At 41.0% G+C, this 23,770-nt stretch overlaps 1 protein-coding gene across 1 annotated transcript in view; it reads left to right on the top strand.

Annotated features, from left to right (window-relative positions):
• The window catches only part of PPM1L (protein phosphatase, Mg2+/Mn2+ dependent 1L), a 173,354-nt gene that overhangs the window by 106,923 nt on the left and 42,661 nt on the right, over positions 1-23,770 (top strand). The window contains exon 3 of the mRNA XM_053390424.1: positions 20,732-20,902. Within this exon, the coding sequence (XP_053246399.1) occupies positions 20,732-20,902 (171 nt within the window). The remainder of the gene's footprint in view (positions 1-20,731; positions 20,903-23,770) is intronic.

Raw genomic sequence — 23,770 nt, 5'->3', positions numbered from 1 at the left:
CTGACAATAAATGTTGGAAATGTAAAGAGGTTGAAGGTACATTCTTTCACCTTTGGTGGACATGCCCAAAGATTAAGACCTTTTGGGAGATGATATATAATGAAATGAAAAAGGTATTTAAATATACCTTCCAGAAGAAACCAGAGGCTTTTCTCTTGGGCATGGTCGGCCAATTGGTGCGAAAGGAGGATAGAACTTTTTTTATGTACGCCACAAGAGCAGCAAGAATACTCATCGCAAAGTATTGGAAAACACAAGATTTACCCACCCGGGAAGAATGGCTGATGAAGCTGATGGACTATATGGAACTGGTTGAGATGACTGGCAGACTCCGAGACCAAGGAGAAGAGTTGGTGGAAGAAGAGTGGAAGAAATTTAAAGTTTATCTTCAGAAATATTGTAAAATTGAGGAATGTTAGAAAGATGTTGGGGGAAAAAATTATGTGGTTTTAGCAGAAAGGATATAAAGGATTAAGTAAAAATGAATTGGTGAAAGAGAGAAGGTAAAATTATAATATGTCAAGATAAATTATTAGGATAAAAACAAAGTTGGAAGGATTTGCTGGAATATTTAATTGAATTGGAATACAAAAACGGGAAGCGTGAGGAGGTCACGGAAATAAGTAAATGAAAGACAGGACATGGAAAGATTGAAATGTTTTTAACTGTTTTTTTTATTCTTTTTTGTATTTTCTATCCCTTTTGTGTGTGTTTTTTTCTTTCTTTTTTCTGTCTTTTTTATATTTGTAATTCTGTTGAAACTTCAATAAATAGTATTTAAAAAAGAGAGAGAGAGAGAATCACAGCGCCTGCTGTGGCTGCAGAGACCAGTAACTCGTAACTGCTGCCTTCTGCATTGTTTTTGCTGCTTTAGCAGCACCAAAGTGTATGGAAGTCCTGGGCTGCTCATATGGCATTTCTCTTGCTGATGTGGTCCAAAAGGAAGCACAACAATACATTTGGCACCAGCTTGGCTGCAGGAGTTGCTAGAAGGAGGTGTACAAGGTGCCATCCAACCATCTTAGGGATTTGTGTAGGACTTGCTCCTTGGGCTTTTCTTCTCCCAAAGATGTTCCACCAGGCACTGGGTATAGATTTTTCCTCAAGGTTTACTCTTGAAGCCTATCTCACAGATGAGTATAGCCACAAGGCAACAGAGGTTTAGGACCAGATATTTCCTTCTCCTACAGATGGGCTGCCTTCCCAGGTTGATGAGCTCCAACTGCCTCTATTTTTCCTCTGCAGCACATGTAGAAATTTCTTCCTGACTGCTGGACCCACTATTGGTCTCATCCACTCAATCTGCCGGAGCCTGTATTCGCATGTTAACAAAGTAGAATACGTAAATTAATGGCCAGCAGTTTGATTTCATCACCATTCAGTAGCATCTGCTTTTAGTTAGGGTTCAGTTAGGCTTGTAGTTGGAAAAATATCACACCAGTTCCATTTTGGGGATTTGGAAGACAGTTATTACCCTAATTATAACTTGTTTCAGGGATATATATTTTTTTTAATGCCACACATTATCTTATTTCCTCCTGCAGTACTGCCTGATTTCCTTCATGAACTGATCCAGTTCAGGGCATGCTACGTTCTGCTAAATATTTGGAACAACCTGCCTTAGATTTTCTAATCCAAAAACCATATATGTGCCTATGAATTGCAAACAACAATTAATTGGCACACTTAGCTCTCACTAGGTTTGTGAACTGAGATGTGAACTTAAATTAATATTTTAGCCTTCCTATTAAGGAATTATTAAATTGCAATGTGTGTGGGGGGGTGTTTTGTCTCCATCTTGGCATTTTATCTGTAAACACAGTTAAAACATTATATAAACTTTTGGCATTCTAGGGTGGCTACTTGCACATCAGCAAGGGAGAGGAAAGAGGACACAAATTTACACAATAATTACTATAATTTAAAATACTAAAAATGATTATTATATTTTAAATAGAAATGGAATACTTCTCACCATAGCAGGCAAAGTCGTGTCCAAGTGACTTGTGTCTGGCATCTAGGAGCTAACTGTGGATGGGCAATTTCAAGGTCTCATTATCTCCCTTCTTAAGATCCTTTAAATTGGACTTAGAATGGGCATACCTTCAGATGCAGGACTGTCCTCTGACAGCCCTTGAAAGAAGAGGGATGTCAGCTGTAAAGTGGGGAACATGGCCTCTGATAATATGCATAAGAGCTGCATATTAGAGCTTTCCATCACGAACTCTCCTGTGAATTTTTGAGCAGTAACATGCCATTGTTTCTGTAGCCATCTGATGTAATAATAGCAGCAGGTCCAGTCCTTGGAGTACCACGTCCTTTCACTCCTTCTGCCTGCCTGTCATTGAACATGCCAAGGAAATGTGAAATTAAAAATTGTTCACCCCAAAACCTCTCAAGGCTTTGGATGAAGAAGGTTGGTGAGAGGGTCGAGCCCTTCAGCGTCTTGTCAGTGGCCCAATGGTAATCTGTCCTGCCAAATTAGGAAAGGCAATAGTCATCCTGAGATGAAACGTGGCCTGCCAGCCCTTACTATAAGGCCCTCAGGATTCTCCCTTCAATACAGCTCCGTCGAGTGCTTTTGCCTGGCTGGAATGTTTCTTTGAACTGTTGGTAATCCATGCAGGGGTGTGTGTGGGGTGTGTGTGTGTGTGTGTGTGTGTGTGTGTGTGTGTGTAACTCTGAATTTTGTACAGCTGCAATTCAGGCTTACGTACAAAAGTAAGAGTCACGTGCATTGCTCCTTTTGCCTCTGGCCCCACCCACACCAACCTGTGGATCCCATAAATTTGCTCACAGTAGAATGCGGCCCTCAGACTGAGTAACTTTCCCTACTCCTGCCCTACAAGAACCATCAAGGAGCCCTGGGCTTGTTGCGTACTCCTCCTCCCCTACTTCAGTCCCATCTCATTTGCCAGTTTCCATCCTCCTTTCGAAGTTTGAGTCAAGCCGTAATTCAATACTTCCATCAGAACCAGAAAACAGGTTTTCACTTGACCTGAAAATCAGGATCAATTGCCTCGTCACAGAGATCCGCTCTCCGTTTTTTTGCCTCAGCAGGAATCTGGTATGTCAAGCCAATGGTTATTGATTTATTTACACCTCGGAATTTTAAGAATCTACTTTCTCTGCTCAATCTTTGCTATGGTTTTTGTTGTTGTGCTTGTTTCTCATTTAACTGTTGATGTTGCGATTTGTTGAATGGGAAAGCAGAGCATAAATGCTGAAACACGCAAACCAGAATTGTAGGACCTGATCATGCTGCCAATTTGCAGTGACCTTGGCATGGCTCCTACATCTCTTCCCTTCCCTTCTGCCAAGTGTTATATCATTTTAATAATATCAACTGCTCTGTGTGGGTTTTGTGTCTTCTATTACTATACTCTAAGGTCTTCAGATGAATTATGCTGTCGGAAGTCCAGTTCAACATTTCTCGTGTTATATTTTCAAATGCCAGTTCTATTTAATCTTCCTGAAGCAGATGCACACATTGTCCTCACAAATAAGCATGTACATTCTGTGCTATAAACTTCATTATCTAAACAGGCTTCCATATAACTAACACATAGCATTAAGCAGAGTAGCTAATGTTGGTAGACCCAATTATACAGATCCCTTCTTTTAAACAAACAAGCATTAAAAGGAAAAAGATTGACAAGTGTATTTTGAACATACCATAAGTATTTGAAAACCTCCATTTCCTCCTTTATTTCCTCTGTCTTTCAATTTTGCCATGCTGTTATCTGGAAATACTAATAGCCATAAATCCATAAATGGATGATGTCAAGGAGGATCAAGCCCTCTTGTGTTCAAAGCATTAAGCTGGAGCCATGTCCTACAGCAGATGGCCTTTTCTTTCCATTTCATGGACACCAGTTCTCACTGGGCAATTCATTATTTTCTACAACTGAAGCAGCTGTGGATTACTGTAATTATGGATTTAATATATCCTTGACACTTCAGTGTGAATACTAATTCAAACTTAGCACATCTCCTTGGAACTACCAGATTAATTTTCTCATGGCTATATGACTTCTGATTTGAAAAAGGACTTTGAGAGTGCAGTGATTTTTGGCTCCTACAACATCAGTGTTTTTCAGAAATGGTCGCATTGACTTTGTGGTGTTGTTGTTGTTGTGTCTTTGGAGAATCTGGAGAGATCATTTGTGCCGCCTTTGGCTTCTAGGTCATAGGTTCTGGTTTTTGTTTTAAGTTCTGGAGACTGGTAGGAAAAGACGTCTCAACCAGCAGGTTTATGGTGATACTTTCATAGAAAAATGCAAGAGATCCACATGGAAATGACTTCTTTCTTGCTGAACTGTAGCAGCATACCAAATATTCTAAAAATGTGTTGCACCAAGGGAGTGCTATTTCTGAGTCCCCCATAACTATTTTTAAACCTATTCCTTTCCTTTGAAGAGTAAATGTTTCTTGCACTTCCCAAGCGTGCTTATTATCTTCCACAGTCTGTGCTGCTTTTAATATTCTAGGTTTTGACTTCAGAATTATTACCAAGAGGCTGCTATTCTTCTGAATGCACATGAGGTTTGCCCCAGTGTGATTCCATTAACATCACTTGACTTATTCCTGTTGAGGGATCAGAAGGAGTCCCTAAACATCTCAAGACATATTCTGACTGCGAATCTTTATGTTCAGCTTTCTCAGAAAGCATTTCAAGTTGCATACATATTTCTGAAGTTTGAGACACATTTCTTTTCAGATATTTCCTGGGTTTAAGTGTGTCATAAGTGGGAATTCATTGAATTGTGGAGTTGGAAGGGATCCCGAGGGTCATCTAGGCCAACCACCTGCAGTGCAGAAATCACAATTAGATCATCCATGACAGATGACCATCCAACCTCGGCTTAAAACCCTCCAAGGTTTAAAACCTCTACACAACCTCCTGAGGGAGTCTGTTCCATTGTCAGCTCTTACCACCAGAAAGTTCTTCCAGATGTTGAGTCAGAATCTCCTTACTTGTAACTTGAAGCCATTGGTTTGGGTCTTAGCCTCCAGAGCAGGAGAAAACAAGCTTGCTCCATCCTCCATGTGACAGCCCTTGAGATATTTGCAGATGGCCATCATATCTCCTCCGTCTCCTCTTTTCCAGGCTAAGCATACCCAACGCCCCATAAGGCTTGGTTTCCAGACCCTTGATCATCTTGGTTTGCTCTCCTCTTCACACATTCCAGCTTGTTGATATCCTTCTTAAATTGTGGTGCCCAGAACTGGACACAATACTCCAGGTGTGGTCTGACCATTGTAGAATAGACTATTACTTCCCTTGATCAGGACATGAATCTTCTCTTGATGCTACATTGGGGGGGGGGGAGAGAAGGTTTGCTACTGCATCACAGTGTTGACTCATATTAAGCTTGTGGTCTATTAACACCTCAAGATACTGTGCGTTACGTAACCAAGCAAACTCCAGTGATACAGGGGAGAAGTCCAAGGATGGCCAAATGTGAACATTCTAAAAATGGCCAGTCTTGTTTTTTTAAGGCCAGGGTTGCCAGAGTTGTACCCTCAGGAATACCTGCTTTGGGCCACATGCTCTGTCTGTGCAAAACGGGGCTTCTCCTTCACTGGCCCTGAGCACACTTTCTTGCCCTAGCTGGGTCCCAGGTTGCAGCGAACCTTCCACCAAGGCTGTTACGGGCACAGACAACAGCAACGTTCAGGGCCAGTCCATGGTGCAATTCCAGGCAAGCAGTGGTTCCAACAAGGGCTTGCTCAGGTAAGAGGCAAGCCATGAAGCAGGCTGATGTCCTATTGAGCAGGTGTCGGAATCAACTGCAAGAAACATCTTCCCAAAAAGACGGGAAAGGGGGTTGGGAATGAAGCAGATGGGAAGGAAAAGTGGCTTTCAGCGCAGGAAAACCTGATTTATTTTTAGCAACAGGATTAACCATGTGTAATTAATTTACTTGGTAGCGGGACACAGTTGCTGGGCAGGCAGGGTGAGTTGTAAACCCCTTTAACAATAGCGGCCATAAATTTCTGGTGAAGGCTGTGGGGAAGGGAGCCTTCATCCTGCCAGTTTCTGATGCAGGAAAATCTGTTTTATAAATGATAATCTACCTTCCAGCTAATTAGTTTCTTCAGTGGCATTATGTAAGACCATGCTTATCTTACCATAAAGGTTTTCTTCTGCGTTGTTTTTTTTAAATGAAAACTCTGTGCATATTTTTCAAGGTCTTAGCAGACCTGCTTATTTCTATGTAGCCTTAATGCATTTTTTGTGGGGGGGGGAGTTTGTGGAGGGAATAAGGCCATTTAGAAGTATGCCCATAAAATATTTCTTACAGTCATATCTATTTTTTCTGCTTTTCATATCTGAGGAAAGCCAGGATATTTCGATGGGGATACTTCTCAACCACACACAGAACATTTTTGTAGGTGACATTAATGATACACTCCCTCCTTTCTAATTACTTAGCATTAGTTTTCCGTTTTCAGGCTTCAGTGTTACTCACCAGCTGCTGTTGTTACCCAGTAAAAATGTGGAGCAATTAAGAATGTGTTTGTTTGTTTTTTGTGTTATGGATCCCTATATTGTGTGCAGTTAATGGTTGTTTAAGGCAAGCCAGATTCTATCAGAGCATATGTAATTTCAAACAAGTGTTTCCCAAAATTCCAATATCTGAAAAATGCCTATAATCTTGTTTTGGTGTTTTCTTAACAGCCATTTCATGGCAACAAAATCAGCAAAAGGAGATGCGCTTCCATTTTGCATGATGAAAACCCCAAAAGGTTTTGCTGTAGAGAATAATTTTATACAGTATTTACATTTTGTTTCCTCCCCTCCCCTTTCTGCTTCTGCTGTCGAGTCCCTAAAAAGCCACTCCCTTTCCTCCCAGCAAGGAACCCCATTGCTGCCACAGGGTTCCTTGGAGGGGGTGGGCTTTCTCCACCCCTAGCCACTTTTTGGGGGGATGCAGCTGTTCATTCTCCCCCCGCCCCTCCATGGAAAGAAACAGTGGTGTCTCCATTGATTGTATGGGGTGTGGAGGAAGAAGGTAGCACCCCAAAAAAACTGCTAGTGGGAAAGAGTTAAAAATGTAAAGACACCCACGCCAGCCATGATACTGTTGCCTTAAGAGTCCTTGACAAGGGACCCCTTCCACTCAATTTTGGTAATGCAGAGTCCCCCGTAAGCAAATCTCTTCAGTTGCATAAAAGGGAAAAGTAAAGAAAAACTGTTGCGTTGCGTTGCGTTGCGTTGTGTTGTGCTGTGTTGTGTTGTGTTGTGTTTGCTTGCTCTTAAATGATAAGGACACCTCTAGCCGCTCTTCCACTACTAATAATGTCTGGTTGTGTTATGCTGGTCAGAAGCACTCTGAGTGTGCTATGCAACACACATCAGGAAAGTTCAGCCGGAGCGTGGCCGTTTGTACCCTGCTGTTTCCAGTCAGATTGTGCCTCAAAACAAAACCCTGGTCAGTTTCTGTCAGGTGGCTGTTGCAGTTGCTCGAGAGTAACCAGGCAGGACTCCAACCTGTGTTTTACAGGCTTTATTTTGGTGCAAACTATTTACAGTGAAGAGCCCTAAAGCTCGTGTCTGGCTCAATCGCCAGCAGAATCCGGGAGTGGTCTTTTTTTGGACCTCCCCCAACATAAGAGTTCCATTACCCCCAACCTTCTCCTTCCCTCTTTGCCCCTTAGGCTACTGTGCAGGATGGGCGATGGCAAGGGCGTGTTTCCCTCCTGTCTGGCTTGCCCAGCAGTGATGTTAAGGCTCCCACCAGTATCCTGTGGTCCTTGCACCTCTTCCCCACTGGAGGTGGGGCTTTCCTCCCCCCCGCAAGATTTTCAGAGGCTCCCTGTAACACAACTGCCCTTCTATTTCTCGCCTCTGAGCCAATGGCAGTTCCCTGACAGTTTCTAAACAAGCTGACTTCAAATCATGGGTTATGAATCTGGCTTCTTTAGCTAACCAGAGTTTGTGTTACCGTAAGCAATGCTAAGCCAGGAGCCTGTGTGAAATGAAAAGTGAATGCAAGCGTTCGCCTCTTGGCCATGGAGGCAGGAGGAAGAGAAAGATGGTGGCTGGGTGAGCCTGTTTGGGTGTGTAGCTTGGCATTACATGGGCAGTGCAGCCACTGGATCATCTGGCGAAATCTCCACCGTGTTCCTGAATAATCTTCCAATGTGTTCTTAAAGGCCATAAAGCACTTTGCACAATCTGATGGCTATATAAATTATTACTAATATTTATTTTATTTTTATTTTTTAAAAAATTCTGCTCTTTAAATCCATGCTACCCACATTAAAAGCTCCAAAAACACACATCATTAACAAGGATGTGCCACTATCCCTCACCCCCATTAGTCTTCTTGAATAGATTTATGGGGGAAGTGTGATTCGTTTTCAGACTCGCCTTTGCTTTTCCCGGCGCAGAACATAGCAGTCTTCAGCAATGAATTAGTATGGATTTTTAAAACTCCTTTAGTTTGACTATAGATTTTTCATTAAGCAAAAAAGACATGATGTAGGAAAATAGACTGTAGCTGAAGGACACTTAATTACCTTTCAGACTGAGGCTGTTACACAGTGCACATACTGCAGGTTGTCCCTGTGAGGTTTTTTTTTTAAACAGGTTCATTTGAAATGACTAAGAGGAAATATGTAATTTGGTGAGCATTGCTTCTTTTTTACCTTGTTCATCTCTGAGGAAGCAACTGACATCTGTTAGTTCAACTGGGTACTTTCAGCATAGCCATTAATACTCTCTTTGACTAACGGAAGATTACATGGCATGAACTTTTCAGCCTCTCACTAGAGCCAGCAAGGATTTATTATTTATCTTGGCTGATTGAAATATAGGGGATCCTGAACAGCAGAGGAAGATACTTTGCTTACCAAAATAATCTTAAATTGTGATTTCTTTCTAGTTTCCTTATGCCTGCATCAAGTTGGGATCATGTACATGCAACTGAAAATACTAACACATTTATTATGGCATGCGCTTGTGCGGGCTATCATCTTCTTTACCAGGTGCATAAAGTGTTATCCTGAGTTATAGGAGTGTGTTTTGGAAGAGGGGGATTGTAAACGGTGAGGTTAGAGGGAAATGAAATGAAGAAAGTGACAGACAGTGATATTTAATGAACTAACTGTGGTAATTGCCCAGAGTTCTTGATCACACAGAAAACGTGGCATTGGTAAACTAATTAACATATATTATGGGGCTAAAAATCCTCAAAAGATGTAGTATAAAGCTTAAATAAGACTCAAGAGAGCAGAATAAAACAGCATAGACCAAAACAGATTTTGGAGGCCTGGGAAAATAACAAGGCCTTTGCCTGTCAGCAGAGTAAGTGCCAGGCAACACAGTCTGGGAAGTGGATTCTACAACTGAGGTGCTACCACTGAAAAGGCCTTTTTATTGATAGTCATACCTCACCTGGCAGGGGCATTTGCCTCTAAAAGATCTCAGAGTCTGCATAGGTACATGTAAAAAGAAACTGTCTTCGTATATGTGGATCCCAAGCTATGAAGGGCCTTAAATATCAAAAACAGTCGTTTGAATTGGTCCCATAAATGGAGTGGGAACCAGGGGAGATTATATATCACTGGCATAATGTGTTCATACTGGCAGCCACATTCTGAACTAAACTGACGTTTCTGGCACTGCATATGATTCACTGTACAGGAGACTATGAAGCAGAGTGTCAGGGAACTGCCATCAGCTCAGAGGCGAGAGGTGGAAGGGCAGTTGGGTTACAGGGAGCCTCCAAAGATCGTGAGAAGCACACTTCCTCCATGGAGGAGGGAAGCCACGCCTCCAGTGGGGAAGGGATGCAGGGCTTGGAGGATGCAAGGGAGAGCCACAGCACCGAGCATGAACAAAGCGGGGAGGAAGCAGGTCCCCCTTTGCCCACGCCCTCTCTGTGCAGTCGGTTTACGCGCAGAGAGGGGAGGCGTAGGATGGGGGTGAAGAGACTACTCTGCTGGGGAAAGTTTAAGGACCGCCCACTCCCAGAATCTGCTAGTGACTGAGCAAGACATGGAACTGAGACGTTCTGCACTGTGAATGTTTTTGCACCCATAATAAAGCCTTTGAAAAGACCAGTGGGGGTCTTGCCTGTTCGCTCTCGAGCAACCACGCCGGCACACATAACACAGAGACTGGATGGCCATCTGACATGGATGCTTTAGCTGAGATTCCTGCATCACATGGGGTTGGACTGGGTTACTCCCGGGATCCAACTCTGTGATTCTATGAAGGCATGTATAACAGTTTCAAGGTTGTCTTTGTCCAAGTGGAGTCATATCTAAGTCTCCCACCCATATAGGCCACTTGGTGCCTCTGTTTGGTTTATCATCCCTACATTATGGACTTGATCCTTTCTAGGAATTCCTTTCAAATTCCATAGACTGCAAATAGGAAATGTAATAAATTAAAAAGCAATAATATTTAATGCGATGAATGTGCTGTCTCCCTTCTTCAACCACTGCACTCGAATGAAGCTCACGAGCCACAGTTTGGGAACATCTGTTCTGGAACAAATTCAGATTACTAGAACTCTTCAGTTGTCAAATGGCAAGCAGTGAGACCTTCATAAAAGTGTGTCTATAAGACTGTAGAAGCAATAACCTTAATTGTCTGAATAACATTAGATCAGCCCAAATAATTAAGACTTAGGTGTTCAAAATACGAAGTGTGTTTTGTCTAGCTGGTGGAGAGCTTTTGAGCTACGGGCACATTTCCTTGAACTGTCTTAAAGCAGGGTGTGAGTTTCATCAAGGCCGAACAGAATTGCTTCGTTTGATAATCAGTCTAAGCCACGATGCTTCCAATTTTTCCAGAACTGCATTAAAGCTCAGCTTGGATCGTTGTACAGTTGGAAATGGAATGAAAAAGGAGAAGTCCACATTCTTCACACTTCATTGGACACATTTATAAAAGTCTTAATGGCTTCCAGCTTCAGTTGAAAAATCAGTGTTTTACAGGCAGTAGTGGAGCAGAGAACGCCCAGTATTATATGTCTCGCATGCCTCAGATATTTCCCAAAACATAACCTATTTCAGATAACAGTTCCTCAGTTTTGCTCTTAATATAGTAACGTATTCCAGTAGATCATATCTCAGAGTATATAGAAAGATGCCTCTGAAAAATATGTACATCCTATACATATCTATTTATGTGGAAATCTGCTTTGGTCAGTTTTGGGTTTTTCCACCGTGATATTTAATGGTAGTTTTTAATAAAAATCTAAGATTTGCCCTGTTGGGTCAAACTTTTCACCACCTGCCTGTCAGATTTCTGAATACCGGTTGCTGGAAACCATAGTGGGGGAGAGGGCTGTTGCACTCAGGTCTTGCTTGCGGGCTTCATAAACATCTGGTTGGTCAATGTGAGGAGAGGAAGATGCTGGACTAGATGGGCATCTAGTGCTTGATGCAGCAGACTTCTACATTGTTAAACCAATGATCCATCTAGTCCTAGAATCATAGAACTGTAGAGATGGAAGGTCCCCAACCTGTAGAGAGGTCATTCTTGTCCAGTCCCCTGCAACACAGGAATCTTTTGCCCAACCTGGGGCTTGAACCCACAACCCTGGATTAAGAGTCTCATTCTCAGGGTCATTGGTTTGTTTTGTTATTATTAATGTTTTTATTATGTACTTTGTGGTTTTATTTTGTATTTAATGCTGTGAATTTCTCTAAGATCTTCAGATGAAGGACAGTATACAGATTTAATAAACTACTACTACTAATAATAATAATTTTTTAAAGCACACCTAAGCTAGTAGTTAGTCCATTAAGAAGTTATGCCCTCAGATCAAAAGATTATCTTGTCTTCTGCAAGTCTTATCTGATGTCGCATTGGGAGTGTTTGATGGGAGAATATGCAACAAATTTACATGGGAGATGCACTTCCGGTTGGTCGCCCGGTAATGGCAGACGGGAGCTCTTTCGGCTGAAAGAGCCCCAGCGCTGTGAAGCTTGGGGTAACCGTGAGAGCGACGCGGTACCCCAGAAAACCTCAGATTGAGCATTCTGAGGGCTTGGTGTTCCGGCAGGTGCCCCTGGTGACTCCCTCACTCCCCGGTAAGCTCTAAAAAGAGCCATGAGAGCAAGTGGGATCGGAGACGCGGGCACTATGGAATCAACTCGCTTCCCTAACAGTGTGAAGCTCCGAGTCCGGCAATCGTGAGCGGCCAATTTCTCTATTAAAAAAAAAAAGAATTGGAATCATGAGTAAAGAAGAAAGAGATGTAATTTGGACTAATAATTTGGAATGAAAGGGATTTAAACACGGAGGCCGATCCCTTTCTGCTGTTTTAAAAGCGAAAGCAGCTACTGCTGTCCGAAGCCACAAGCGGGAAAAACTGTCAGAAAACATACAAGTAAGCTTTAAAATCCTCCCATGCAAGCAAACATGCCATGGTTTGCTTCTCCAAAGCTTGACTTGTTTTCCAGTTGCTCTTGCCTTTGAAACTTGGTGCATTTCTGGGGTAGAGTGGCCAAACAAACTATGTCTTCGTATCATAATTTCTTGGAAAAAAGCAAACCATGGTTAGCCAGCTGGGCTGGTTTCAGACATTCAAACAAACTAAACAAACCATAGTTTAAAAGTGTTGTTGTTAAGAATTTGCAAACCAGACCACTGAATACCTGGGGGGCAGGGCGGGAAATACATGGGGGGAGCCCCATGTATAAAATTGCTGTTCATGTATAATTTCACCTGCTACATTTCTGAACTGTAATAGTGTGAATTGAAACTGGATGAAGAGAGAAGTGTTTGCTTTTAGTGAAAATACTCCCGTGGCCAAAGGCAAGTTAGATACATAAAATGTTTCTCTTTAAAAACCAGAATTACTGCATTTGAAGTAGTGATTATATTGTATATTCCATGTCACTCCACATTTGAGTTCTGGGATTCACACATTTACTGTTGCAATAGCATCTAGTTTAAAAGTACAGTTGTAGTAATAGGTGGTGTAAATCTTTGCTCGACAAATTACAGGCACGTAATCAGACATATAATCAGATTAAAAGAAAGCAAATTTTAAAAGAGTGGAAGGTTCATTCCAGGATAAACCACAGGTGCGACTAGAAACAATATTTGATGAATTATTTCTTATTTCTTAGCTATGATTGGCAAGGAATGCCTCAACTTTTAAATATCCACAGTAAGGCCTCATTAATTTAATGGCCTGAGGAAATTCAAAATGTTTGGTTAATTAAAGATCTTGCCTAAGAGGGATAAATGTTTATATGTGGTTGCATTCATATACAGGACATAGAACAGAAAGAGACTGAAGGTGATGGCCAACATAATGTTAGAAAGAGGTCACAATATGTTCTTCACCTGATATATGAGCATATCTTAAGAAAAGACCTGCTGGATCAAACCAGAGGCTCATTTTGTCCCATAGCCTGTTCTCACAGTAGCCAGCCAGATGCCTTAACTTCCTCCAGATGTAACAATTTGCTTGACAGATTAGCCATCGGTCTTGCCCTCCAAACCCACCCCATGTTTCAAGCAGGCTTCCCTATGTTTTACGGGGCATACATCAACCATAAAATTTCATACACCACACAGCCTAATTTTTAAAAAACACAGCAGCACCATAGAAATAGAAAAGCACCATCAACTACGGAACAGATGTGAATCTAATCAGAACGGCAGGTCACCACTGAAGCACCATTGGAACAAGATGTTCTTCACCAGCTTTCTGAAGGTTAGCAATGAGTTGTACAACTCTTTCCTGAGAAAGAGTTCCATAGTGCTGCAATCAAGAAGTCTCTGTCCCATGTCCCACCAGCCCTTACTTCCAACAGTGGTGGGACACATAGCAGATATTTCCTCAAAGATCTCAGTGGGAGGGAGGGATTATGTGGGAGCAAGTGAGGGGTTCTTTATGTACTCTGACCTCAAAACATGTAGGCCTTTACAGCTGATCAGAAACAAGATAGGCATCAATGTAGATCTAATAATGTTGGAGGTGGGGAAACAATTACAGCAAACTTAAAGGAGTGTCTTGAGTCTAATCAATGCAAACAGAGTGAGCAGTCATGCAATGCTGCTGAGTTTGTCATTCCAGAACATCACTGAACTTCATTGCAATTCTCAGTTGACCTGCCCTTCCAGAGTTTTCACAGAATGCTATGTCCCATATCCAATAAAATCATTGAGATACTTGATGAGAAATATTTTTCTTTCAGAAATTAAAATTGCCATTTTAGCTGTGGATAGCAAATCTGTCTTCTTCCACATTGCTTTTGAGATAACCTATTAAAATGTCAGCTGGAATTGATAGGCACTTGCCTGTTCAGTATTATGTTCCAAATGGTCGTAACCATTTTGAACTTGGAAAATGCATGTAAAAAACGAGCGTGACTTTCCCCTCCCCTCTAACATGCATTGTGATCTAAATTATGCACCTGCTTCATCCAAATGGAGCTATGTACAATTGCTATTTGATTTTTGCAATTCATCTATTAAATTAGCAGATTAATTGGTATGATTCATTTTTCCAAATAATCAGAAGGTCTGGATCTTCCTACTTTTTTTTTTTTTTAAGGAAAGCTGATATTTCATTAGAGATTAGATCTCATAAATACCTGACTAATCCCTTACTGCCATTTTGGATAAAGAATATTTTCAAGTGCATACAGTTCTCCTCTGAATCTAAAGAAGATCTTTCTAACTAGAGAATAAACTCATGCCTTATCTGAAAGAAATTATACTCAGAAATTTTTATTATTATTATTGATTGGAGTGATAAAATGTAGCCGTTTACAGTTAAATTGCATAAGGTGACTAGATAATAACTCTCCAAGGTATTTCGATATTGTCAATGGCTTTTTAAAAGTTTAACCTGTTACTTTGATTTCCACTGTTTAAAGCTCGGCATATTTGCAGAACCATATTATGGCATTTCAATGAGTTCCAGACAATATTCATATCCCCTCTGTTTCTCATCAATTTCACAAATGTTTCTTTTTAAAAGTCCCAAGAAGAAAAAACAAAATAAAACGGCCTATCTTTCTTTTAATAAGGTTCAATTGCCAGTTGCAAACATGCAAACACCATGTGTCAACCAAGTCCTTCTGCCAAAAAAAGGGGAAAAGCTTGTAAAAATTCTGTTTCTTTTGGAGCATTTTTTTGGTTACCATGGAATTTGAAGATATATAGACTATAAAAATGTTGTTATTAAACTATAAAATAACACACCCACCCATTAAATAATAATAAAAATCCCCAAAAGATTTTTCATCCCAACGATGATAAACAACAAGCCTAGTAGAAGTCTTAATGCTCCATATTCAAATATTTTACCATCCCTCTCTGCTGGGTCAGTATATCCATTCTGCTGTTGTTTTTCACAAAACAAAAAAACCAGATGTCAGAAGTTAACTGGAAGCAAGATGAATTTAAAGGTAGACCTAAGAAAGTTGAAATGTGTGCTGCAAAAACTGTTTATATCATTGCTGCCAAATACATGTGTGCCTAAGCATCCTTCAAGGGCAGCAGGACCTTGTCTGTCCCCAAAGGATGATGGAATATGAAATCTCTGTAATATCTCGTCATGCAATGGGAAAGTTGGAGGAGGTGGAGAGAGTATGTGAGAGCACCATAAATCTCCCTCGTAGGAAATACTTAGATGCATTTTAGAACAACTTTGAGATGTTTCTAATTTCTCCGTTTTTCAAAAGCTTTTCCTGTTGCAGTGGCTTTGGTTTTTTTCATGTGCGCCGCCATTTGCTTTAGAGAAAATGCCGATTTGCCCCCCAAATCCTTGAACTGTGCTGAACTGATACAAAGAGGACTAGAGATTTCCAGATGTGCAGAGGCTCTTTGCAACATTCTGAAGTCCAGCATTAAGACAAATTACATTGATTCACTGAAAAGAAATATTGCACACACTGGGTTGAACCCAGAGGCTCTTCCTTCATCAGTTGAGTTGGAACCTTATCTGGATCCAACTCGTATTTCTGTTGCACATACTAAAGTAATCTCAAGTGCTTTGCAAATATTTACTGCTTTTGCATCACCCTGAGTCAAGTCAGTGTAAACTTAAGTTGTCTGAAGGTGTCTATTGTCTAAAGTTGTCCTGCATCCCTGTTTGAGGGTAGCAGAACAGGCCAGCTGCTTCTAGTCAGTAAGGACAGCAGCTTCATACATACCTGTGCTGCTCTTTCACAATTCCACAATGGGCCCAGGGACTAATCGCCTATGCAGTGATAACTGAAAATCAGGAAAAGTGTAGTGTATTTTCTAACCCACATGGTTGCAAACGTGTTTAGATCAGAATGCTAGCCGATGTGAGCCATTCAAAAATGCACATGCACATCTCAGGCACTTGCTGAGCTTGACACCAGTGTGCCGATGAACTAAAACAATTACTGTATGGCGTGTCTTCTTTTCGCTTCCTAGTGCTGGAAGCAAATGACTATTTAAAACCTAGCATTAAATATCTTGTGCTCATGTTGCAAGTTAATTTGCATTTGATGGAATAATTTCATTCGTTCTGCACTGCCTGGCTTCTAGACAAATTGAATATAACTTCAGTGATACGTGAGGGCTTCCTAACACAATTAGCTGTAGAGTTAGGAAGACTAAATATAAACCTGCAGAAACAAACGAGACTTGGATTGCAGGGGACAATTTATAGCCAAATCTCACAAGCAGAATCTAGCATTTCCTGTGCCGGAGCCCATTTTCCTTGGAAACTGGAAAGGAAGCACAAAAGTTTCACTGGGTCCTTTCCCATTGCATGTCGTCTTTGATTGTACTTTGGTTGCAGCCAAGAGAAGGAAATATTTTCCCTCCTTCTCTGTTTGTAGTTTAGTGTCATAGACAGGAAAGCCGGAATCAGTGGTGGACAAAGTTTCGTCTTGCATTTCTTCACCCAAAAGAGAGTAAAATGGAAGACCCAACATTGTTTTGTGACTTGCCACTCTGCCCTATTTTTAATCACAGCACAAAGACTCAGCGAGACTTCCTCCTAAAAGTGGAAAGGGCGGCGTCTCTAGACATAACCTCAACATATTTTATCAGCAGGCTCTGCCTTTGCCGCCTTAAGACTTAGAGCAGACTCAGATGCTTGAACTCCCAGAGGGAACAAAAAGCATATCAAGTCCTGCTTGTTTCTGACATCCAAAATGGGGGTCATGGAGTGATGCATGAACTTTTTCTGCTTCAGGAACACAAACCGCTTTCTTGATAGGGACAGGGAAGATACAAAGAATTGTTAGGGTTTTTAACAGTGCCTTTTTGTGTGTTTATTGTGAACTGCCTGGGAAGTATAGAATTGGAGGAGGTATAGAAAAAGCTTTAGATATATTCAGTAGATGAAAACAGGACTCGCCCCCCCCCCCCATTTCTTCCTCTGCACTCAGATTGCTAAAGCTGGGAAGTTTATGAAAAGGGCAACCAAAGTTATCAAGGGGATGAAGCAACTTCTCTGTGAGGAAAGGCATGTGGAGCATTAGAGAAAAGGCAAGCAAGAATGGAAGTGTATAAAAATGATGCATGGCATAGAGAATGGGGATGGAGAAAAGTTTTTATCCCTCTTTCGCAACTCTCAGCCTTATGGACAATGCAGTTGAGTTTTGAAAGATTCAGGCAAAAGAAAGTACTTAAGCTATGGAACTTGCTCCCAGCCACCAACTTGGAAGCCTTTCGGATTAGACAAATTCATGAAGGAGAAGACTATCAGTGACTGCTAGCCATGCTGGTTATGTTCTGCCTGCACTGTGGTTCATGACTTGCATACAACTGGGGCAGCAGCACATGTTTTCCAAGGTTACATCTCCCCAAGTGTGCTCAAGTAGAGCCATTTCAGCCTCCACCAACCATGTGGACTATGCTTGGTCACAAGAGGTCAAAGGACATTCTGGGTTGATCTGGGAATGAGTTTGCGTTGTCGGTATTCACACACACACATACACACACACACCTGGGCAAAATTTCATTGGATGTAGTTCTTCAGTTCAGTAGCAAAAGTGACCTCAGGAATACATTCCAGGTAGCAATGTTTAGAAGTTTTGTCCAGTATTAAAGAAGTGCACCACTTGTTAACATTTACTTCAACCTTGATGCACCGTGGCATTATCAGAGCTGGCTCTATCATTAGGCAAAGTGAGGTGGCAGCTTCAGGCAGCAGCTTTTGAGTACCATAAAAGGGTAAAGGTAAAAAGGGTAGCAAATTATTGGTAAACTTTTTATCTTATATTGGTTACAATGGGACAAAATTCAAGAGTTGTTTTCTTGTCTTAGAATGCTGTTTATAAAATAATTTATAAGTCATTAGTCTCCAGAAGGTGTTGTACTCCAAATCCATTCAGCCTCAGCCAGCAAAGCCAATGGCCAAGAATGATGGGAATTGTAGTTTAGCACCATCTGTAGGGCACCATGTTGACTATCCAGGGTCTCTTAGCTCATTATTGGTGGGTTATTGTTGTTGTTTACCTTTGCTAACCATTTTTTACCTTTTACTATTCGGGTTAGAAGCTTACTACTATCAGTTTATGCATTGCCATATATTTGGCTTAACGTTGCCAAGATGTTGTGTATTCTTTAAAATGCAAATTCAACATTGTGTACTTTGCTCTCCTGCTGAACAACTCTGCATACTTTGGATATCTTCCAGGCCATTGGCTCAAATAATGATGTGTTATATTGTTTATTGGCAATCTGTGCTATTTAACAACAGTTCATTGGTGGTTGAGTGCCAAATTTAGCTATAGCGAAATGTTCTGAATAATTTAATCAAACGATGACTAATTGAGGGAACTGTACTTAAATTACCAAAAGCAAGCATTGCTCTTCAGCCATCCTGCTGAGGCGTTAAATGATCCTTCAGCTAGAAAAACTTTGAGTCAGCCCAGTATATTGGTGATTTGCCAAGCATCTTTAACAAGTTGGACATATGGTAGCTGTTCAGCAGCAAGAATCTAGCAATGTAAACAATGAACATATGATTGTTTACACCACAGCCATTGTTTACATCATAGCCATTGAGCTTCCAGTTGTGCCTTCCATTCATTCACTGTAATTCAGGCTTTCCTTGACGAACAATTCACATTTTATGTGACAATTGCATATTTTTTTTTGAAGAGCGAAAAAGAGGGCACATTTTCCTACTTCTATATTTAACTATGGATCGCTATGACGACTCTCATTTTACATAACCTTGAAAAAGAGGACATGTCCTGGAAAAAGAGGGCATATGGCAACCCTATCAGTGAAGAGGAGATGCGTGTCTTGAAGCATGGACATGTTAGAAAAGCCACAACTGGCCACAACTCCCTGTTCTTTGTCCACAGTGTGCTTGGAGCCATGCATCTGTTAGACACGTTTGCACATGTAAGTGGCAAATAATAGCTGCCTCATAAAGTGCCCAGTGTCTCATATAATATTGAGATGGCAATAAGCGGATTTGTAAAAAAAAAGCTTTCCTCAGTATATTAATTCCTTTGTAACGTCAGAGAATATATTCTCCATTCTTGAATACCAGCTGAAATGATAGTAGGAACCAAAGTGTTCTGTGAGTTGGTACCTGGGGAGAAGCAGCTCTGTGCTTCACCTGCAGAGCTGCATCCTAAGGCAATAGCCATATTTATATATGTTGTTTTAAGAATCTCACGGTGTTAAGTAAGGTTAGTTCATTCCTCACTTAGTCCCTTGTGATATCACTTTACAAAGATTGCAACAGTAAATATTACTCCAGCGATATATTGGGGAATTCATATCTAGTTTCTTGTAGTCATCTAGAAGATAATATTTCTTTTAAAAAAATGTTGTGGAGCCCACAGACATGGTTACCATGAAACCAGAAGTAAATAGGGTAGAGATCTGTGATAACCAGATCCAAAGAAATCCAGAAATTAAAATTGTATTTTAATATTTTGTTGGAAGCCGCCCAGAGTGGCTGAGGAAACCCAGGCAGATGGTCGGGGTATAAATAATAAATTATTGTTGTTGTTGTTGTTGTTGTGATGATGATGTCTCAGCGAAGGCAAATGCTCACAATACCTTATTACTGCAACATGATTTTTCAAGGGGAGGGGAAGCTAGTTCAGAAATCAAGAAGAACAGGGCCAGACCTCCCATTAGGCATGGGGGGACAACTGCCCGAGTAGCTGACTTTGGGTGTCATAAAGGGCAGCAAATGTTTTCCTCTTTAATTTTAATTTGTGTGTGTGTGTTTATACTGCCAGGGAGTGGGAGAGGCACTTGTGGAATATTCTGCCTCAGGCGCCAAAATAACTTGACTGGCCTTGGGTAAGAACATAATAGTCCACCCTGTTCTAATCAGATGTCTTGCAATAAGTCTGCAGGCAGGACCTGAGTACGATAGCACTCTCTGCGTTTGTTGTTCCCAGCAGCTGGTATTCAGAGACATACCCCTTCTGATATTGGAAGCAATATATAGCCATTATGGCTAGTTGCCATTGATATCCTATCCTCCATGAATTTGTCTAAATCCATTTTAAAGCCCTCCCATTGCTAGCCATTACTTCATCTTCATTCTGTGGTCATGGATTTTGGAATTTAACTGTGTGCCGTGTGAAGAAGTACGTCCTTTTATTTATTCATTATTTCACAATTCTGATATTACTGCATTTTTTGAAAACGTTAATATTTTTGCATGTGTTTAAATATGCCTGTACAAGGAGAAATGTGACAAAACAGATAAATCAAGTAACTAAGCTTTACCCAAACAAAACTAACTGGGTTTTCTCTTTCTTTGTTTGTTTCTATAGTCAGCAGCAGAATATGTGAAATCCCGCTTACCTGAAGTCTTAAAACAGCACCTTCAAGACTATGAAAAGGACAAAGAGAATAGTGTTTTGTCTTACCAGACCATCCTGGAACAACAAATTCTGTCCATTGACCGAGAAATGCTGGAAAAGTTGACGGTATCTTATGATGAAGCAGGTATGTTGACAATTCAGGTGGAATGTCCACCTGTGGTCTTTCTCGTGGTGGAGGATCTTTGAAACTGCAGCCATCCTAGTGACATGATTTGTTACAGCACATTCGCTTCTGCAGAACTCTCACTTCTTACACACATACTATGGACAGCAGTATCTTTCATTTTTTTTGTTTGGCATCCTCCAGACTACGATCTGAAAAGAAAATTGCTTGTTCTGTTCATCTGGTAGACAGAATGATGAAATAAAGAAATTTTCCACTACAAAGAATTTTTAAAGATGAATAACTATCCACATCACATCACACAGTAAGGGTTAAAACATCCCTGTCCCTGATTGCACAAATCTCTAGATTTTATACCACAATTTGTCTCTTGTTTTGCTTGACTTATATGGCTGAACCCTGTTGTTTTTCTTACCATCAATCCTACTGCATCTGTTCCTTTAATCACCACTTTTTAAAAAACCCATCTGGTTTATATACACAACACAATAAAGGACAGTAATTCGGTTTTATATAATCTGTAGAGCAAAGCAGAAATCAGTGACTTGGCAAACACTTCAGATGCATGTATATTTCATATCTTTTTGTGATTGTAAAGTGAGAAAGATATATGTTTTTTATATTGTGTGCTCGTCAGATGATCCATCCATCTCTTTTCAACTTTAGGCATAGGGAGGAAAAGTAGATGGCAGAAAATTATAAATGCATCTAAAAAGGGAGGGAAAACACAACTTTTTATCCCCATTGGAAAATATGTTTGAACAATAGGAAAGAAGTGTGAAGCGTCTCCCCCATTTGTTTTTTCCTTTTTAAATTGGGGTTTTTAATGCTGAAATGAGGCAATCATGTCAGATTTAAGAGCTGCATAAGCAAGTCTGGAATAAAAGTCTTTTGCGAAAAGCGATTTTTTAAATATATGTACCCTCCGAACGGCACACACTGCAAATATGAGTCCTGTATTTATGCCCATAATGAGGAAGATAGGCTGCTTTAGTATTCTAATCAAGTCTCTTGTTTGGTACAAGAGGAGTAATGGTGCTACCTGTTCTGAAGCGAAGCCTGATTATGACTGCTCTGCAAAATATGTGTGGTTTTCCTTTTTTTGAAAAAAAAAGGAAAAGAAAAGCCCACAAAATAATAATACTCGAAGCAGATGTTCGCAATTCCAAATCCTTCAGCCTTTCAGCTGCATGACAATTCTAAGCATAACGTTTCCTCCTGCAACGATAGACTTCAGTGCTTTGTCAAACTTCTTTCATTTTAATGAGAAGGTCAAACTGCTTCTCAGCTCTACATGGTGTGCAATAGGTGGAGTGCTGGGGGAGGCTAGGTTTGCAAAAGGGAAGAAGAGAGGCAGTAGTTTTAAAGTGAGGAAATTATAAGCACTTCAGGTGAAAGTATAACTGTCTTCATATACATCAGCAGGATGGCATCAGAACATATCCTCTGGCTGCCTCTCAAGTGCTTAACATCTATAATCAGAAGCAGCTGGAGTTCTCCTAAGTGCCAGTCGGAAATCTAACGTGGAATTAAATCTTTGAGGCATCTGGCGTCCTGAAACTTCTGCCATAGACATAGCCGGCTCGTGAGCAGGGCCCGGCTCACGATTGAGCTGAAGTTGTGCAACTGTAGAAGGGTTAGGCATTGTACTAGTTCACTTAGTTCTTAAGTTCAGCCTGCAAGCTTCTTTGGCGTAGGCTTGGGTCATATGTCGGCATTCCATTTTAAACCATAGTTAAACTAAACTATGGTTTGAAGGTGACACAGTGCAGCTTCCTGGTTTGTGCCACTGAAATAGCAGGCACATCGCTCCTCCCCTGACCCTGCTGCACCATCACAAGCCCAGGTTCAGACGTAGTGATAAGCCGGAACCGCAGCTTAACTTCTGGCAGCACAGCAGGAAGAAAACACCTCTGATTTCAGCAGCATGCAGAAGCATGCCGCAATTTCACCGTTAAACCATAAATTAACTTAACTATGGTTTAAAGAGGCTGGCTCAGTGATCCAACACAGGTTTCTGTGGGGAGATGCAGCCCAGTTCTCACGGGCCAGTTGCTGTGTCTATGATGCATGTGTTGTCACATTCATGCACACTTAAGACTTCTTAGGCTCACAACAGAAAATGTAATGTGTGAGCGATGGTGAAGACTTGAAAATGCCAGTTTAATTCTAAATCAAAGGAAGGTTTAGTTTGGCCTTTTGAAAACGTTTCACATTCCCTTCAGCTTCTTGTCTGTGTTATTACAAGGAACATAGGAAGCGGCCTTATTCTCAGTCAGACCACTGCCCCATCTAATGCAGTATTGTATACACTGACTGGCAGAAACTCTCCAGGGTTTCAGACTGGGGATGTTCCCAGCCGTGCCAGGATATACTGGGGATTGAACCTGGGAGCTTCTGCAAGTAAAGCCTTATACTTTACCATTGAGCTGTGGCCTTTCTGCTTAAAAAAGGTAAAGGTAAAGGACCCCTGACAGTTAAGTCCAGTCACGAACGATTCTGGGGTTGCGGGGCTCATCTTTCTTTACTGGCCGAGGGAGCCAACGTTTGTCCACAGACAGTTTTTACACTTTGACAGTGTAGGGCCAACCTCATCATGAGGCAATCTAAATTGGCATACCTCACATTGCCGATTTTCACTGAGGAATCATTGGTATGTTGTTTGTTATGTTCAAGGTGCTTTGGGATTTAGATTTCTTGAGCGTTATCCCCCTCTATCCTATGGCAAACTGCTTTTGAAACTGAGGTGATTTTCAAATGTTGTGTAGCATATGAATCTGCTACTCAAAATTCCCACTAGGTATGCCCAACTTGCACCTAAAGTAAGCCATTTAAAACCAAGACCTTTAGTTTTAAGACTCTATTTTT

Source organism: Podarcis raffonei, chromosome 5 (assembly GCF_027172205.1).
Source record: "Podarcis raffonei isolate rPodRaf1 chromosome 5, rPodRaf1.pri, whole genome shotgun sequence".
Lineage (NCBI taxonomy): Eukaryota > Metazoa > Chordata > Lepidosauria > Squamata > Lacertidae > Podarcis > Podarcis raffonei.
Note: the sequence above shows the minus strand (reverse complement) of the source record. Positions and strands in the feature narration are given on the sequence as shown.